This window comes from Camellia sinensis, chromosome 2 (genome assembly GCF_055761805.1).
Source record: "Camellia sinensis isolate YWXY chromosome 2, ASM5576180v1, whole genome shotgun sequence".
NCBI classification, from domain to species: Eukaryota; Viridiplantae; Streptophyta; class Magnoliopsida; order Ericales; family Theaceae; genus Camellia; species Camellia sinensis.
Window position 1 is genome coordinate 208815240 of NC_138962.1, and position 20421 is coordinate 208835660.

At 31.0% G+C, this 20421-nt stretch overlaps 1 protein-coding gene and 1 long non-coding RNA gene across 3 annotated transcripts; one reads left to right on the forward strand and one right to left on the reverse strand.

Annotated features, from left to right (window-relative positions):
• Nucleotides 1-351: 351 nt before the first annotated feature.
• On the reverse strand, nucleotides 352-17529 carry LOC114273548 (SPX domain-containing membrane protein At4g22990). 2 transcript variants are annotated; one of them, XM_028215354.2, is made up of 11 exons: nucleotides 17062-17529; nucleotides 8306-8380; nucleotides 7384-7504; nucleotides 5700-5993; nucleotides 5424-5528; nucleotides 4334-4788; nucleotides 3369-3673; nucleotides 2141-2328; nucleotides 1697-1887; nucleotides 1397-1530; nucleotides 352-864 (listed from the first exon to the last, which is right to left on the reverse strand). In XM_028215354.2, the coding sequence occupies exons 2-11, from the start codon at nucleotides 8356-8358 to the stop codon at nucleotides 626-628; spliced, it is 2085 nt and encodes a 694-aa protein (XP_028071155.2). In that variant the 5' UTR covers nucleotides 8359-8380; nucleotides 17062-17529; the 3' UTR covers nucleotides 352-625. The 2 variants fall into 2 exon arrangements, with proteins under 2 accessions (XP_028071155.2, XP_028071157.2); XM_028215356.2 differs by lacking the exons at nucleotides 7384-7504; nucleotides 8306-8380; nucleotides 17062-17529 and adding an exon at nucleotides 6164-6658.
• LOC145820583 (uncharacterized) lies at nucleotides 13023-14403 on the forward strand. The gene is made up of 2 exons (XR_014362399.1): nucleotides 13023-13828; nucleotides 14278-14403. It is a non-coding gene; the product is annotated as an uncharacterized LOC145820583 (long non-coding RNA).
• Nucleotides 17530-20421: the final 2892 nt, after the last annotated feature.

Sequence of the window (20421 nt, forward strand, 5' to 3'; positions counted from 1 at the left end):
ATTCAGTGAAATTCTCCAATGGCCATTTTCGAAAACTCTCAAATGAAATGATTGCATTTTTGGTGCAGTTTATATAGTTACTTATAACTTTTTTATTTTTATTTTTAATTTTGAGAGTTTTGTGTCAATTTATTTGGTGGAATTCCTGCTTACCACATATGAAATAGAAATAATTTAAATAAGTTGATTATCTAAAATCTAGACAAGAGATGTTCTTAGCTTTTATTTTTTGATTATCAACTTTCATCTTAAGAAAAACTACACTAAACAAGCCTAATCTCTATACCAAACTGCACTAAACAAGCCTAATCTCTATACCAAAAAGAGTGCCTCGCGAAACACATTAGTGCCAAATGGCATATAAAATTCACATTGTCAAACTCCACAAAGAAATGTACAAGGACACAATACAAGCATTTCACTGCATTTAACTTTAGCTTATATAACGACCTATTTTGGGAAGTGGGTTAAAAGCTGCTTCCCAGTTTTTAACTCACTTCTTCTCTCACAAAAAAAAAAAAATCAAAAAAAAAGTTAAAAAGTCAGTTTTTAACCATCTTCCCAAAACACCCCAACAGATTTATGAAGACGCTCGTTTGCTCCATGTACACCGTTGATATGCTAATCAATAGAGAGAATTGTAGCTAAGACAGGTGGCTACGATGGAAGAGATACAGATTATGAGAGACGGCAAAAGGGTGACATTTAAGAGCCTGCTCATACCCCAATACCCAGCCAATGTTATCGTCCCATCTGCAATTACTCGAGCCAGGGTCCCGGCTTCTGTTGAAAGCAGCCCACCATTGTACGTCCCACGAGAAAGCCGTGATGGCATGACCCGAGATAGAAGTGATAGGTTCACACCTGAATCAGTTAGATCACAAAAACATGAATGGGTAGTAGTTATAAGCCTTGAACAAAAATGTGATTGTTGTAAAAATATTTTTGTTTCTACTTTTTTGAGCTGTGATTCCTTTCTTAGGAAATTGAAACCAAACATTAGTGGAATATTTCCACCAAAATATACTGAAGCGCACTGAAATATATCGAGAGAAAAAAGAAAGTTGTTTCAACATTAATAAGGGATATCAAACAATTGATTATTTCTATTTGCCTCTTTTTGTCAAATAAAAAAAATCTAAAATTTACTAGAGAATCAGATAAACTAGGAAGGAGAAGTGGAGAGACAGAGGAGAAATAGAAAGGTTTTAGTTTTTGTTTCCAAACATTCCCTTCCGAATTCTTTTTGTCATTTCCCTTGTGTTTCCCTTAAATCTCCGAAATGTTGCAGAAAAAATTCAGTTTTGAAGCAAATCTGTAAAGAAACAAAATTTCGAACCTTGGTTCTATCAAGCTTATATTTTTGCTAAAATGACATAAAACAACCATGAATTACCTTCGAGAACTTCAGCAGATACAAATGTGATAAGAGCTGAGCAGATGTATTGAGGCACAGAGTAAGGTGCTATTATGTGGAAGCTTAGAATTATCCCTAAACAGATCAGAATTTCTGATGCCAGTAATATTTGTCTGCAATAATATCATTCAATATATGCATCAGTCGGGGATAAAAGAGGTACGAAATAGAAAAAAGATGCGGCATTAATATCTTTCTTTTCTTCATTTGTAGAAAATTTTCTATTTGATGAGAATACAGAAAATGGTGAGGAAAGTTTCTCTGAGGTCGAAGGTCTACCTTTCCTCAAACACGTTGCTAATATAGCTACCAACGAAAATGTTTATAGGAAGAACTGTCACCCCAAGACAGGCAAGAAAACTAGCCACATTGGTGGTTGACCAAACAAAGTAATATGTAGTGATGACACTTGATTCTGCAAGTACAATCTCCATGGCATACTTGAGCATAAAATACACAAATAGCTGAACCTGATCAACATCATCACAAGTGAGATCATTTTAAAGTTCACTAGCATTATACACCATATCAGAAATACCTGTGGAATTTAGCCTTTGAAACATTGATATCAATTCCAAGGGCAAAATTCCCTCACAGTTTCCTTTCAATTTCCCTCACTTTTTTCCTTTCCTCCACAAATCCTTACCCAAATCCTAGATCCAAACACAACCATATATTTGTACAGCCTATGAACATGAATGAAACTTTAAGTTAGATATATACCTTTACAGATGGTGTAAGCAACTTGTATGCTGATACAATTGAAGTGACTGGTTTTTTAGCCTCCTCCGGAGCTTCTTCACTAATATCACATTCTTCTTCTTCTTCTTCTTCTTCTTCATCATATTGCTTCTCTTCCAAGCTTAAAATCAATGGTTGGGCGTCCTCTAGTTCACCATTTTCTAGTAGTTCTAATATAGTAAACAGGTTAAAAGTCAGGTATAAATACGAAACAGCAAATTTGGCTATGAGTAATTGTGAAGAGAGGCAGTGGAGATTTGAAAGTATCCATATCCTTACAGCCAACTGTGTTCAAATTCCAGAGATTATATCACGAAATCATGCGTTGGTCAGGACATATAATGCCAAAATTATATCCAAAAAACCCCCAAAACAGAATCTCTCAACACTACTGCATAATTTGCATCATGTAAAAATTTACCTGTTTTGCCAAGACAGCTAGAATGGTTCAAATTTAGAAAACAATTTTGCCCTTTAGGTCCTAAATATCAAAATTAAAATATGACTACAATTATTCATGGCAGCAACAACGGGAATTGAAGCATTTCAACAAGTCAAGACTAAATGATGAGGGAATTTTTCAAGAAAGAGATGCCGATTTTGGATAGAAGTGACGCAGATTTTGGATAGAAGTTGACAAAAGTGTGATATTCGGGATTTTCCATTTTGTTTCTTGTGGGTTACATCGTTTTTCAATTCCACTGGTTTTTCATATAGACATAACTCGATGTTTCAATTATCATGTAAAGGAAACTCCACTTAACAAAATTCTGTCCCAACCATTTGGTTTTTCATTGACCAATGATAATCGAGTAGGTAAGAAGAATAATAAAATGTAAGAGTTCGTATGTCCAATAAACTAGTCTTCAGTGGTTAGAATAATGAATATACTTATTAAAAAAAAAGAGTTGTTGGAATAATAAAGATGCTTTTAACACAAACTAATACTCAACGTGATAGGGATCAAGGAAAAGAAAGAATGAAGACGTGTTAGGCGCAAGAAATGTCAATAAAAGATTAGCATTTTAGGAGATTCAGTTTTATTATGATTTGGGGCACTTAGGCACCTCAGTTCAACTGAGTAATGCATATGATAAAGATGCTCTCAAAGTTTGAAAACAGCATAGCACAAGCTGAATCATCAAAAATATTAATAGACACACCGCAATGCAGTGTGTAGGGTCCAAAATGACCAATCCAATTAACATACCAGCTTTCGCGTCCTGTGATACAACACTATCTTCATCCTCATAAGAAGATGGCTCTCTGAATGAAATCCACAACCACAGTAGGTAGATGAGCCATGCCAGAGCCATAACCCATCCGGGCAAAGTGTTTTCGTTAAATGTAATATTGAAGAGCTTAAATTGAGTTTGGAGTACGCAAGCGAGAGCAGGACCACATGCCATTCCAAGGGCACTGGCACTAACAAAACCTGCAGAAGCCTGCATTCGCATTTTAAGAGGTACACAATCGCTGATATAACGCCTGTTAACAGCTCTGGCAGAACCCAACCTGCAAGATTGATAAACATAGCGTTGTTGATTTGTTATGTAAACAAATGAACACGAATAATATTTCCATATAAAATATAACATTATAAAATGCAAAAATTCCAATGAGTTAGGACTTAATCCGATGAGGTATGAGCTAAACATATTAGCTTGATGCAATCTTACCTAGAGAATATATTCACTCTGTTTGGTTTAGAGTTTTTAAAAATAGTTTTTTGAGTTTTCAAACCGTATGTTTTTGCTTTCAGCGAATTTTTTTTAACATTTTAATCAATTTTTTTCAGTTTTTAGATTCACTTAAGAAGTACGATAGCTGTGCAAAAATCTTTCAAAAATTTATTGAATAAAACAAAATATGAAAATGTACTGAATTTTTCTTCAGATCTCAAATTATGCTAAGGCAACATTTGTAACTAAATATAAAATAAATTATTTACTAATCAGTTGACTAAGTTAGTATAGTTATTGTGGCGAAAGCATTGTAAGATATTGTGCAATGAGTTTGAGCATACAAAAATTTCAAGGAAAAAAAGAAAAAAGAAGAATGCAAAATGGTCTACAATAGGATTTAAGCAGACTTGTTAAGTAAAATAATACACAAACTTTCAAATATTTTAACAAATGAAGGAAGGAGAATGAGAATGAGAATATGATCACCTACCCACAACATAGGCGGCCAATTAGAAGAACATATATGGAGTCAAGATCATAAGCCAAGGCATATAAGGTGTTCCCCACAAGAAGAACAATACTGCTAAATACAAGAGGTCTGAAGTACGATTTATTTGACCACGCACTGAAGTATATTGAAGAAAACACCTGTGCAACTGCCATTGCCCCAATCACAACACCGCAAACGGTTGCAGCAGCTCCAAGGCTTATGGAGTAGTCGTCTGCTGTTGGGACAATAATGTATGTGTTGACCATATACAAAAAAGTGCTGACTAAGTTCAAAAGAAGCGACATAAAATGATATCTCTCATCAAGAACATGATCCTTGGATGGAGTTGGTAACTCCTCTTGCACGATAAGTGCATGCTTTCCCAGATATTCGAGGAAATTTGTCGAGTTTGTTAGACGGTCAACTGCTGCTTTTATAGAATCAATGACAGGGTCCTGCAAATAATACCATTAAATCATATCCAGTAAATATAAGATAAATTTAGAACAATGATAAGACAACTATGTTCTTGAGTTGAAAGTTCTAATAAGTTGGTTTTGCATGAGTTTTCACATAAAAGAAAAAAAGTAAGTTTATTAATGAAAAAGTGAGGGTTTATATAGGACTTCAAACAACAATAAAGTTAAAGCTTAGTAGTATACTCATAAAATCTATGAAGCATAAAATATACATAAAATGGCAGCTATTTGGTGGATTAAATTTCTGTCACAAACTGTATTTTTTTTGTGCCAAAGCTTTATTTTTTTGTGAGCCAATAGGCCAATTATCTTCAATGTTTAAGCACCAAATCCCATGTAAAGACGGCATATACAAAAACATAAAAAGCTACCAATGTCTATCCAAAATCTACACAAAATCCAAAAGAAGACTCAAGGGATGAATAAAAAAGATCACTGGTTTTTTTTTGCTCCCATCACATTGTTCACAAGTGACAAGTCACTATTAAATGTTCATAATTCAAACAAATTTCAAGATGACTTAATGGAATATAAACAAAATGGGATGGGAAAAAAAATAGGAAGTAAATAAAAGAAAATGGGGATGAATTTAAATGGATGTTAGTACAAACTGGTAGAGGATGAGTAGGCCGATCATAGATTGATACGCAGCTCCCTTGATGATCTTGAAGATCTGCCAGATTGCGAGATATGGTTCCTACAACAGCCTCAATACCCTACGTGTTAAGTCATTCAGTTAGTAGTTGATAGTGCTTTCATTTAAATAAAAAGATAACAACAATGAAAACATAATATGGAATCTAAAAAGAGAAAAGGTCCAATGACTTAATCGAGTTGAGCAAAAACTACCCTTAAAAAATTATAAGAGTCTGAATTGCATGCATTACCACGTGCCTGAGCACTTGTCTCAGTTGAGAATAAGGATGATTTGCACGAGTTTTGACATAGTAATTAGTGAACCTATATCCAAAGCGTTTGTCGAATTTCTTCAATATCTTACGGAGACCAATGGCATTCATTTCTACGAAAAAGAGAAGCCTCAAAAGATCCCATCCAACCTCTCTATACGCTTCTTGTAATTCAGATATGTTTGAGACATCTGCATGTTGTTCCCCAAGATTGGATAACCTTCTTGCGAGTTGCCCTTGTTGCTCCCACAAGAACAAGACAATCTTTTCAATCTGAAATTGTATCACAGAAAAAAGAAAGAACGAAAAAAAACACTCATTTTTATAATCGCTAAATAAAGACTGCAATAACACCATTCATCATTACACAGGGCCAATTATGAACCCATTCATTAATGCATGAAATAAAACTTGAATTATGAGGAGCTGAGGTGGAAAGATACTTAAGACGGATGATCTTAAGAGATACAATGCTGTTTTTGGCATCAAAGATCAATCATCCCTTTCCTATTGAGTAAAAGCTTGTTGGCTACTGCAGAGATGAATTTTTGGCTTCTGACGTTGGCAAATGCATTTCATTCTGAAGAGGAAATGCATTACACTTAATCAAGCATGGCAAAAGAAAGAAAGAAAAAAAAAGTAAAGCAATGAGACCTAATGTTTGAATTCTTTATTGTGCAGAACATTGAGACTAAACACTAAAAGGCAATTAAAAAAAAAAAAAAAAAAAAAAAGGAAAAGGAAAAGGAAAAGGAAGACAAAGAAGAAAAACAGAGATGATAACTCTCAACAAAAATAGGAGTAGCCCTGAAAAGTGACACGGGAGGGAAAATCTTGGCTGTCTACAGTCTGAACATGTAAAAAAAAAAAAAAATCGATTGACAGCACAATTGATAAGAAGAAAATTTCTAGGTGAAAATCTTGATGATGAGGGTATGGACAGGAAGAATGTGGGATTTTGCACTAATAAACTGCATGCCTTTCTAGATATAATCTTTAAGTCAACTAGAAGGTGACAGAAACTTAACCCTGCCAATACAAAAAAGAAAAAAAAAAGAAGAAAAGAAAAAGAAATTAGAAAAAAGAAGATATTTTGCCATGTTAATTACAAAAAAAAAATAAAAAAAATAAAAAAATGAAGACTGAAACAAACTAGTTTTCATAGTGTCATCGAATTTTAGAAAGTTGAATATGATAATGCTAATTATGAAATAATGAAGAATGCGATTACAAAATATAAAGTTTTCATGATGTCATCCTCGAGTCATAAATCTTTGGGAGATAAGAACCATTTTGATTTTATAAAATAGCTCTGATCCAGCAATTTAAGTATCAGTCAAACATAAATAATTGGTATCTATCTTATCTTGATATTAATAGAGTGCATCCAACTGACGTTTCACAAATTACAATGATTCTATGTATAAACCATGTAAATCAACGGTCCTACACTTTCTTATAACTTCACCATGTTTCCACTTTTTGATATCAAATTTGAAGTTTAAACTTTTTAAGTAGACCTATAAGAGAATGTTTACAATATCTTAGTGAAAGATAAATTTGAATACACATACACAATTTAATGAATCTTCTCCATTTGTGCATGAATAAGATTCACATTAAATATGCATGTATTAACAATATATGTGCATAGCCATAATACCTGTTTATCCAGCATTTTCGAGAAGTCCTTTAGTATATAATAGTGATCTTGCTCTCCAACCTCAATTTGTCGAGCATATTGGTTTACTTTCTTCTTCAGTAGCTTATAGTTAATGTAGTATCTAGAAGAAATCAAATCATAAGCATATTGAAAAAGTTGCAGATAACAATTGAAGATTAATATTTGCTACCATAATTGGGATGATTGTTAACAAGATGAGACCATATCGCATAAGAAATGGAAATTGACATATAGTAGAAAATTCATTTATAGTAAGAGACATATTCACCAACTCAATCAATAAACCAATTACTTCACTATGATTTGTTATCTAAAAGATAAGATTGATGGCTGCCACCAAAAAAAAAACAAAGAAAAAAGAAAAAATGAGTGCTCTTTATTAAGTAAAATTTAGCAAAGAAAGAAAATATTGCCATTATTTAAGTTAGCAAGATTTATATTTCCACCCGTAGAGAATAAGTCAGATAATATGGAATTTTTTTATTGACACTAAAAAGATAGCAAAACCAACATCTTAATCACTCACAACAAATATCGAGATCCTATAAATATTAGGTAGCAAGAACTTACAGCAATAAAATATGATGAGAAGGAAGAAAATCATCAACAATTAAAATTAACATGGCATATTCAAGGAGATGGAAATAATATTTACTATTGATACAAATTGATATGTAGAGAGAGGTAATCATCGTTTACCAAAAGTATTGTAACATATACAATGAAGCAAAGTTTAAAACATGACTTGTTTAGCATGCATCAAATCACAGCAGTATGCCACAGCATTGAATCTCATGCAAATTGTCATGATTGCATAACACACAAAATGGAAAATAACTATACGCTAATCAACCTAAACAGACTAAATGGCAAAGTAGTGCACAATGTTACTCGAGCATACCTCTGCCATTCTTGAATTTGTGTTTCCTTCAACTTTTTACCAAAGGCAACCATCTTTCAAAAAAGGACCGATCGTCTGTGAAAAAAATATGAACCATAATGAATGAAGAACAAGTAAACATATTAGATAGTCTAACTATGCAATAAGCGTTTTGACAAAGATACTACTAGTTAACCTTATAAAAGCAATGAAACACTATAATTTGCAAAGGATATAGAAATAGGGCAAATTTCACTTTACGTTAGTGGTATATGCCATGTGCACGTAAACCCTTCCATTTGGAAATAATCACTTAATACTTCCATTGATAGTACTTATAAATTGACTAAAACACCCTCATCTTTTTTCTCTCTTCTTTTTTTTCGATAACCGAGTGCCTAGATTGGCTTCCGTGCACCTCAACTAATCCGGAGGACCAATCCCATTGCCCACTTACGAGGGGCCCATTTAAAGTCAGGGCAAAAGCCCCAAGGAGCTTTTTGTTGTTAGTGGGTATTGAACCTAGACCATGTCCCCAGGCCCCAAGTTTTGCCCACTAGGCCAACCCTTGAGGTTCTTCTTTTTCTTGTTAATTTAGATGAAAAATGTGACGGTAAACGACAGGTGTTAAGTGGTTATTTCAAACTACCAAAAGGTTATGTGCCCATAACCTATACCAATGGGGGTAAAAGTGAAATTTGCTCATGAAATATGATGGCTATCTAACCCCTAAGTCAATGAACCAGGCAAACGTGAAGAAATTCGAACCCTCATCACCATCGAGCTATATGCGGGAAGTAAACATTTTAGCCAACAAGTCAATACAAAAGGTCAATTCTTTCTCTCTAAAAGCCAAAAAAAATTCTAAAAAGGCCAATTCTCAAATGAACCCTAAGCAAAGGTTAATGCCTTCCCTTGGCAAATTTCATTTCCACTAAGTTGTGTTCCTAGAATACTGAGGAAAAGAAAAACACACGGAAGTTTATTTTAATTTCAAGTTTTCTATTCTTGGTATCCAAAATCAAATAAGCCAAATACTTTTGTTAGGGTCAGTTGATTGACGGAAAATTCATTTTCCGGGATTCTAAAACAAAAACAAACCCAAGTTCCGCGAATTGGCTCTCCCTTGTTTTCCCACATTTTCTAGGAAACCAAACGTACGAGTAATAAGTAACATGCAGACGAAAACCCACAAAGTGAAAAGCCTGAAAAACTTGGATTTGAAGAGAAATAAGTAGAGAGGAAAGGATGAGAATCGAATGCGAAGCAGGGCATCAAAAGAAAAGTCTAACCTTGGAGAGCTAATTGTACTCGGAAAAGCAAGAATTGAGGCATAGTGAATGGAATTCAAATTCTGGGTTATTTTCCCACATTGTCCCTTCAAAACAAAATGTTTATATACATACTAGCGGTTGGCACACGATGCGTGTACAATTTAAATAAATAAAATAAAATAAAATATTTATTATATATTGTGTATTAGTAAAGTGGTAAAAGTCTTATTCCTTTGATATAAGTCTAATGTTTAAATCCTATCCTCTTATTTATCTATTTTTTTTTTATTTCAAATAAAAAGATAGACACGTGACAGTATAAAAAACAAAGAGTTCAAGACACCACTAATGGTGACACTATTACGTGTACAACTCATGTGAGTAAATATGAAAATAAATAATAAAAAAATTAATATTATAATATGTATACAAAAAAAAATAGTAAGATTGTTCTTAATAAAATTTAAAATCTTAGTTTAAATTTTACACATATCTTGAATAATATTTTTTTTATTTTAAGAAAAAAAATTTGCTACGTGATAGAGAAAAATTACCACATTATTAAATATCAAGTCATGTCTTCTCATATGTAATAAATTACATATATAATAGTCTATATATATATATATATATAGAGAGAGAGAGATGCGACGAATCTCGCGCGTAATTTGTTGTGTTGTTTGAAGAGAGAAGGCACGTGTATGTGCACGTGCTCGCCCCCGCAGCACAGCTTTATCACAGTTTAGATGACGAATTCGACCGTTACAAACTGAATCACACCCCACACAAGTTACGGAAAAAGAAGGGAGAATGTTAACAAAATAAAATAATAATTCATGAGAGTAAAATTGATTTATGGATTAGGCTTGTGTAATTTCGAAGGGTCAAGCTTGTTAAATTGTGTTGTTTGGGCTCATGAGATTTACATGGTTTTTTTTTTTGTTTTGGTAATATGAATTATTAGATTTTTTTTTATATCACAATATGTAAATTATTTATGAAAGAAATTAGATTTTTTTGTTAACTATAGATATGTTAGTTCATAACATTTATTTAAAAAATAATAATAATAAATGATAAATATTATTTGAAAACTAGACAATTCATTTGTTATTTGAATGATTTGATTTTTTTCATAGACTACACATTGTGATATAAAAAATGGATAGTTCAGATTATTATCGAGATAAAATTCGTTGTGAGCCTTATAAACCCAAACAACCCCGTTCAACTTGCAGAAGACAAGCTGAGCCCAATTTAAAATTCGTTAAACTTTTGTTTTTTTGGCCACTTGGTCCATAAATCTAAATTCAAATTTGGATAAATTATACTGATACATCCTGAGACTTGGTTCAATTACATCACATCCCGTGACGTTCTGAAATTTACATTCTATCCCTGTGATTTATAATCTCATTTCACAAGCCCCTACTTATATAAAAGACAATAACTCTTAGTAAAAAAATAGAAGAAATTATAATGAAAAAAAAAAAATAAAGCAAAGGAAAGGAAAAAAAAATAGAGAATGTCCTCATTTCGTTTAAATAATTACAATGACAAGCGGGTTAGTATAATTTTCCAAACGTCAGGAGGTGATATGTATTAAATCCAAACCTCAAGGGGTATAAGTGTAATTTTACCCTTTAAATTCTGTTTGCCTAAAGATACAAAAAATTCTATTTCCACACATAAAATTCTCCCACTCCACACATTTAATGAAAAAAAAATTAATTACATTTTTATCCTAAAATAAAAAATACCAAAATATCCTTTTATCTTCCGCATCCAAAACCCTAATTTCCAAGCTACCCAAAAATTTCTATGAATTCAAGATTTGGTTACAAGCAACAACTCCATCCGTGTGGTAGCAGATCATACATTGCTGATGATAGCATGTCCCCATATAGATATATAGAGGTGAGTCACTTCAATGTATAAAAGGAACAAGAACAATCAATTGGTTAGAAGCCATTTAAAAAACTTATCTAAAAAGATGAAGTTGGGTATGTCAAGTTTGCATTTTTTCTTTTCAACTGCATGTAGCGGTTCGGTCTTTCAGAATAAATTATAACAATTAGAGTGCAATGCAAGTGTGAACTCTTTAGTTGAATAGGCAATAGAAAGTTTATAAATAGTGCGTCGCAGTATTTTGGGACGAGCTACGGCGGCTGCTATAGTGTAGGTGGTGGCAGTGATTAGTTAGGTTTAGAGATTAGGGTTAGTGGTGGAAGGATGAAGAAAATAGTATTTTTGGTATAAAAGGTTATGTACTGAGTAAAACATTTTTTTAAAATTCATTTAGTGTATAAACAGAGATATGATGTGCACAGAGATAAAATTTTCAAAATTTTACTTGGTTTGTATTTCAAGATACAATTTTTGAGAAAAAATTTCAAAATTTTGTTTGGTTCAATTTTTTTGGAAAAAAATTTCAAAATCACTTTCTCTCTCCTATACATCAATTAATTACCTTTTCTTTCTCCTTTCTCCTTCTCAATTACTTTTTTCTCACACACATCTCCTCAATTACTACAAAATATCAAATAATCCCAAATTCCTAAACTCCAAAACCATTTTCAAAATATACAACAAAAAAAACTAAAAAAATTTCTAAACTCTCTCCCCAAATTTTTTTTTGAAAAATTTATTTCAAAACATAAACCAAACACACTTTCCACATACTTAATTATCGTACATACATTTATTAATTTGATTATTAATTAATTTTCTCAATTCACACACTAAAAGTTATAATTATATCATTCACTCATAATTATTGTACACACACCACTTAACCCTCATTTCCACACTCTTTTTTTTCAATTTTTTTTATTTTATTTTATGTTTTTCGGTTTGGAGATTTCGACACTGAATTTTCGAAATTATATATTTAATTCGAAACTTAACTTCCGAATAAAAGTGATTAGTTCGATAAATTTGTTCAAAAAAAAAATAAAACAAACTTTTAGCAGTTGATATTCGAATATAATGAAATAATTCAGTATTGATTGTCCGATTGAAAACTGAGAAAGGAAAAAAAAAAAAAAAGCTCTGCACAAAAAACTAACATTTTCATCACTAATAAATAATAAATTTGGAGATTAAAACAATATGAGAGTTGTTATGAGAGTATTGATTTACAAGCAATAGAGGAGTATAGAGTGTGTAGCAAGCAGAGTAACAACAATGGAAAAATTAAGGTTTAGTTTCTTTTAATCAAAATGTATATATTTAGATTTTATTTTTTATTTTTTAAAAGATGTGTATAGAGAATATTTTCATATAATATTATGAGTGTTAATGGATATTCACTATGACCATTTTAATTTATGATATAATTGTCTTTAAAATAATATTTTATAAAGAATATGTATTAAAATAATTAAATGTGTAAATAGAATTTCTAAAAAAATACATGAGAGCAAAGTCTTGTAAAATGATCAAAAGTACCATAATACATACTTGTCGATTCGCTCCCAACTCTCATTTCCTAAACACACGCACTCGCTCTCCTCATCCGTTCTCATCATCAGTCTCTCGTCCATTGGACCAATCGTAGCCGCCACAGATCGGCCGCCCGCTTCCATCGCCGCCGCAAACGCTTCCATCACTGCCGTCGTAAGCGGCGCCTCCATCATCAGATTTGAGATTGCGAACAAATCGTCGAGCTTTTCCCAAGATCCGATCTCACCCTCTGTTCCCTCTCTCTCTCTCTATATATATATATATATGAAATCGGTGACTCTCAGTTCCCAGTTCTCGTCGAGGAGGTGATTCTCCGACTTCAGATCATTGTGGAAGACATCGCGGGAGTGGCAGAATACGACGGCGAAGATCTTCGCTGAACTGTCCTTTTGCGACCTTCGCACAATTCGCCTCCCTTCGAGTACTCCAGCACGAAAAATAGATCGTCATCTTCGTGGCCAAGATGATTTCGATCGTTAGGGTTTTCGATCTTCATCTTCCGAGCCTTGCGCTTCGTCTGATCCGATGAGAGATCTCTCAGTTTTGTTACATTTTTTTATTTATGTATTCTATGTATAAACAAATAGATTGATCTTGTTTGCTGAAAAAATGGTGATTTTTTGTGTTTCTTCATCAACATAAAAAATGGTGATCTTGTTTGCTATGAGAATTGCTCAAGCGTCATGGGGTCCAATTCGTAATCAACAACACTGGGGTCCAATTCGTAGGACCTCTTGCTTTTTTTGATCAATCGTAGGACCTCTTGCTGAGACCCCTCTTTCTTCTATTCAAACCAATGCTTATGGTAGGTTTTGTGTTTTTGTTGCTGCTTTACTGGATTGCCCTCTAAGAGCATCTCCAACGGTAGTAGCCATTTTACCTATTCAAATATTACTATAAAGTATATATTTTATTTTGCCTATCAACTGTTTTATGTTTTTACTCCAACTATGCTCTTTATTTTAGCTATTTATCCAAATACTATTAATTTTATAGAATGTCACGTCAACAATAAAGATGGAGGGAAATGATCCTAATGATTGAATATATTTTGCCTAGCGGTGAAGGCTAGCTACATGTAGCTAGTGAATATGAGTTGAGCCAAAATGCTTAATCATATGCCTAGTGCATTGGAATTGAAAAAAGTGAATCACACTAGACATTTTAACTAATAAGTATTATATGCCTAGTGCATTGGAGATGCTCTAAGTGTTTGTTGTTTTGCTTTAGCTAAACTATGCTTGTTTTGGACAGGTATGCGGGAATGGCAACGAGACAGATTTTTGGCTCTATTTGAAGGAGTGTAGATTTTTTTGGGAGTGTACAGTTTTTGCTTGCTTTGTATTCTTCATTTTGACAGATAAGAAAAAATTAGGTGTGTTTGTGGAGAGACAAATTTGAACAGATAGTGGGAAGGGGAGAGATCGCAAATTAAACCGATAAAAAAATATTTCAACATATTGCAAATTGAACGGTTAAAAAAGATTTGAACAGATAAGAAAAAATAGGTTAAAAGATTCAATAGATAAGAACATATTTGAACAGATTGAGAGCCCCACGTACAAATTTTAAGCAAATAGAGAGAAATTCACAGATTTTAAACATAAAGAGAGAGGAATTGACAGATTTTGAACAGATAGGAAAAAAATTAAACAAATAGGTATAAATTTAAATGGATGGTAAAAAAATTTGAACAGATAGATATAAATTTAAACAAATAGAATGAAAAGTTAATAGATAAATTAAGGAGTAAAATTGAATACAAAATGTCTTTCAAAATCAATAAAATGATTTATTACCAAATTATTTCATAAAAAATAAACCTCTTACTAACAAAAAAAAAAAAAAAAATCACTAAACTTTAATGACTTGTGCCCTCCTTGCTTTGGATTTTTCTACAATTTACGAAGTTTTTTTCCTACCATTGTTTTGTTTTTAATTCATAAAATTACTTAATCACTTACGTTTTTTTGGTGGTCAAGTCAACTTTAAGAATTTTGATTTTGATTTTGATTTTTTTGCAAAAAAAAAAAAAAATGTTACAAATGTTGATAATAATATTTGGGTGATTAACTGTGAGATCTTATTTCGGCAACTTATGTCCTCTTGTGATGAAATTTTTATTCCAATAAATCTTACCAGCACAATTTTTTCCAAAATTGCCTCAAATGCAAAATTGAATGTTTCCTGCTTTATGCCTAACATGCACAATACGAATAACTTTATAGTTATTGCAGATCACTTGGAAACATGCCATTACTTTTGTCTGTTAGTGTAAAATTTTAAAATGTTATAACTTTTATCATATGCATTTCTTAAATTAAAATTTATTGGTCGGTTTAATTTTCAAATTTTGTTTTTTATAATTTTTTGAAAAAAATAAAACCAATTTAGTGAAAACAACAACACACACACAAAAAAAAAAAAAAAAAAAAAATACTCATCACATTCATATGATTTTACATTTTTAGGGGTAAAATAATTTTTAAAACTTTAAAATTTCTCAAAAATTTATCAGTTTTAAAATTGAAAATATTATCAATTTAAAACTAAAAATTTTGGTACTATTCTCAATTTTAACACTAAAAAAATTGAGAAATTTTTTAAAACTCAGTCCTAAAATGATAATACAATCCTAAACTTACCCAATAATGCAGGGAAGTGTTTGGATGTGTAAAGTGTATATCATATATATTTATATAAGTTTTCATAAATATATGCAAGTTATTTCATAAAATTGTGTATATTTTTATAAACATATGTAAGTTAACCCATAAAAATTAAGTATTTTTGTGAGAATTTATACGATTTGATAAGTTAACTTACGTATATTTATAAGAATTTACACAAAATATATATAATATGCACTTATATACGTAGACGTTGCCCATACACTTAATAATAATACTAAGAGGAGGCTTAATTCAACAAATGGATTGTTGGGTCTAGTTACGGGCTTTGTGGGCCTTCTTTGGGCCCATTTTAGTGATTTGATCCATTTTTGTTATTTTTATAGAAATTTATATTGATCCGATATGGTTAACTGTCTAATTTGATCATATATATATTTTAAATAAATGAAAATGTATTTTTGATAATATATTGTTTATTTATTTTAAAACAAATATAATCCTTAATATGATTAATTTACTTGAAAAGCATTTCAAAAATTAAAAAATTCAAATCATCAAAATGAATCTAGCCACAACCCCTTAATTGGATCCACCGATTTAATAGTTGCACAACCCCTTAATTGGATCCACCGATTTAATAGTTGGATTGATGAGAAGCATGTCCTATAATATCTATTAATGAAAACAAAAAGAAATTAAAAATATATATATTGAAGACTACATGTAGGCTCTATTAAGTGGGGCCATTGAATATTTGGTTTGGATTGTTTCATGCTCAATAGGCTATGGTAGAATTTTAATTTTTTTTTTATAATCTTTTTGGATGAAGATGAAAAGGCTGTGTGGAGCTTCATATTGAGTTAATTGCTTTGCGTCAATATTTCTTTTAAGAAAATGATATACAAGTTCATTTGCATATTTATTTTTTTGGAGCTTCATATTGAGCTAAATGCTCCGCGTCAATATTTCTTTTACGGAAATAGTATACAAGTTCATTTTGTACATTTATTTTTTAAATCTAATAATATGTAAGTGATATGATTGATTGATAATTAAAAAATATATAAGAGAGTGTGTTACTTTTAATATTCTAATAGATTACCAATCATTAAACTTGAAAATTGAGTCTAATTTTTTATTTTGAATAATAATATTCATTTTTTTTTTTGTTATTTTAAAAAACTCCATATTGAGCCTATTAGACCGATTAATCTAGGACTAACTCAAAGCATACTTCATCTCCTTTCTGATTGGTGCACATATGGGAAGCTTGAGAATGCTAGGTTTTACCTATTTTTTCATAGATGTATATCACTGAAAACACATAGTAATATGCATTTATATTAGTCATGCTAGAAAACAAGATGTGAAGAACTACATGCACATGCAGAGGAAGTTGACTTACAATTTGAGCTTTTATTTGGAAGATCAAAGAGATTATAATGTCTTTTGAATCCTCAGCTCAGACCAAGTTTTGCCTTCACCATATGCTTGTATCAAGAAGCATCTGTTTGATATAAGAAAATAGTTGAGAGAGAGAGAGAGAGAGAGAGAGAGAGTGTCCCTATAGGTGTGGCAAGGGCCACATATAAATATACATATATATTAGGAGTTGATACAAATGCCATACATATACAAATATATATAATTAAGAAAGAACGAAGATGAATAGATGAGATTTTAAAAATCTGAATAGATTTTTCACAATGTCAATTTTAAATTATTATAAATATTTTCAAAATATAAAATCCGTCACATCTATATATCATCTTCCACCTGCACATTAGACATATAGTACATATATTAGAGCTTCCTAACCCAGTCACATCTATATCATCTTCCACCTTCACCTTATACATGTAGTACAGATATTAGAGCTTCCTAACCTAGATCAATGTCAATCTATATGAAGATGACACATGTCTCTTTCTTCTCATTACAAAAATGAAAAGAAAAGAAAAAGTAGAGCATTACTGAAAGTAGAGATAACTATACTTTAAAAAAGGTATTTTTAAGCATTTTTTCTTCTTCTTATTATTAAAAGAAACTAGAGTACAAAAAGGGGTCTACGATAGAACACTCTAGTTTTCAATAAAATAAACAACAATGGTTTAGATCACTAAAAAATACACCACTAATAGCACTAATGCATTGGGAATGGAAAAAAAAAGAAAGAAACAAGGCATAAAAAGTGGGCGGAGCCTACTGCCACATCATTAGTGGTTCTTCTAGTGCTCCCAAGCATTTTTCTAAAATAAAACAAAAAACACAAAACAACTCTAGGGTAATTGAATAGAGAAGGCAATTACGAAAAATAAATAAATTAATAAAAATAACAAATGAATTAACTATACTACATAAAATGCTTTACAATGGGACTCATCACTTTTGTGTGGAAAATGCTTCACAAAATTTTTAATTTTTTTACAAATTAATATGACGTTCAATAACAAAATTTTGATACGCAAAATGAAATCCATTAAAATTAAAGGGTAAATTACATATACACTCCCTGAGATTTAATTAAAATATGAATCATCTCCTGTGATTTTGAAAATTACATTCCACCCCCTGATGTTTTTAATTTCATAACAAATCACCCATTTTATTAATAAATCATTAATTTAATTAACAGTTTTTAATGATGTTAGAAACATATTTCAATTAATAATTTGGATAATTTTATTATTATATAGGAGAGCAATTATGAATTTTATTTTTAATTAATTCTGTTAAATAGAAAATTCTAACAATGAGGTATTTATAATTTTTCAAACTATAAGAGGTAATCTGTATTTTAAACAAATCTCAAATGTGTATTTATAATTTATCCAAAATTAAATGGTATAAATAATTCATCTGCTATATCAATTTTAAACTAAATTTATATAAAATATATTATTTATATAACATTACTCCAATGTTAACCTTTCGAAATCACATCCTTTCTACCAAATTAGCACGAATGGTCTTTTGACAAGCCCTTGTCCTAATTTGCTAGAGACAATGGACATAAATGACTCAGGTTGGCCACACTTTTTTTTTGATTATGACAAAAGGTATATGGGCATATGTGTTTTTCAGTCTTTTCGCTCACAAAAAACACTTGGTGTATTTAAAGTTTTTTTTTTGGGGGGGGGGGGGGGGGGGGGGTTACTTGGAAATAACTATTTAAAGCTTCCACAACCTATATTATGTTCATCTACTTCTCCATTAGTTTGATTTTATTATCATAGAGTCACACACAAAAAAAAAAAAAAATAAATAAAAAATAAATAAACTAATAAACTACTTTCAAGGTGTTTGTTGCGCCTTTCACTGAAATAATTTGAGTTGTCCCTTTGTAGTTGACCGAATATCGATAATCACACAATTGAATTATATTTATTTTAAAAATGCATAATTTGTTCTCAACAAAACTACACTTGTCGTCTATATATTTGTTTTTATTTAAAAATGATCTAATCATATTGTTATTATTATTCAATTAATTTCATTTTTTGAATGGGTGATTGATAAAGAAAATGTTATAAGTCTCAAATTTTATACTAAATAAATAACTAAATGTCTCGCATGAGTGTGAGGTTTATAAAATTGTGCACCCTACATTCATGTGAGATATTTAATCATTTATTTGGTAAAAAATTTGTTATTCCTAACATTACTCGTTTGATAAACCTTACAAAATGAAAAAACTTGACGAGGACTAGAGTGGGCCATACTTAGGGAGCAGCATCACTCTTAGTATGACTAAGGTCTCTTTTGGGAATGAATAGTGTTATACAAACAAACTTTCTAAGCCTCTGTCTGGGAAGAGGTTTTTTGGATTTTTTTGGCTAAAATAGTCACAAAAGATAAAATAAGTTATTTTAGCCACAACAAACAAAATATCACATCCAACCCATAATCATTATACTTTTCTCTTACAAAAAAAGTCAAAAAAATCAAAAGGTCAAAAAGCCCTTCCAAAACAAAGCTTTTTAGCCCAGGCTAAAATAACCAAAAAAGTCAAAAAGTCAAAGAGTCAAAGAGTCAACTCACTTTCCAAACGAAGCCTAAACAAACTTTATAAACTGATGTGTCACCTAGAATATTAGTAAGTTGGGCTTCATGTCACATTCCAAAGTTGCATCTCTCCATGTCACATCAGTTTGTAAGAAAAGTTAGTAATTTTTTTTTTGTTTGTATAGCATTTTCCTTTGGGAATAGGTTTTTTTAGTATTTTTTTTGGCTTTTTAACTAAAATATAATGTAAAAAAATATATATATATTTGGGATAATTTTTTAATTTTTTTCGAAAATGTGTGCACAAAGTAGATAGAAAAAAGAAATCTTAACTTTTTGGTATAAGTTGTTTTTTTATTTTTTAAGTAATTTTTTGACTTTTAAACAAAAAGTGATGTTGCCAAACGAGACTTTAATACACAAAAAGCTCCCCGTTCTAGAGTTCTAAGTTACACTATAAGCCCCATTTGGGATGTCCATTGGGGCTAAAATAGTCATATAGGACAAAATAGGTCATTTTAGCTAAATAAGATAAAATGTCACATCCAATCAATAATCATTTTATTTTTTCTCCTACAAAAATAAAAAAAGTCAAAAACTTATTCCAAACAAGATTTTTTAGATCCGAACTGAAATAATTAAAAAGTTAAGGAGTTAACGTATATCTCAAACAAACTCTATATTTGGAATCAAAATTTTTTACAAGTTAGATTTTAAAAGGAGAAAGAAAATGAATGGATTCTCAAGGAATTCACTTTTA

Bases quoted from the DNA above. Each gene is read 5' to 3' on its own strand.
- LOC114273548 (XM_028215354.2), bottom strand. From the start codon at position 8,358: ATGGTTGCCTTTGGTAAAAAGTTGAAGGAAACACAAATTCAAGAATGG. The intron at 7,505-8,305 runs GTATGCTCGAGT...GATTTCTTCTAG, and splicing joins CAAATTCAAGAATGGCAGAG to ATACTACATTAACTATAAGC. The intron at 2,329-3,368 runs GTATGTTAATTG...TTACTATATTAG, and splicing joins ATCACAGGACGCGAAAGCTG to AACTACTAGAAAATGGTGAA.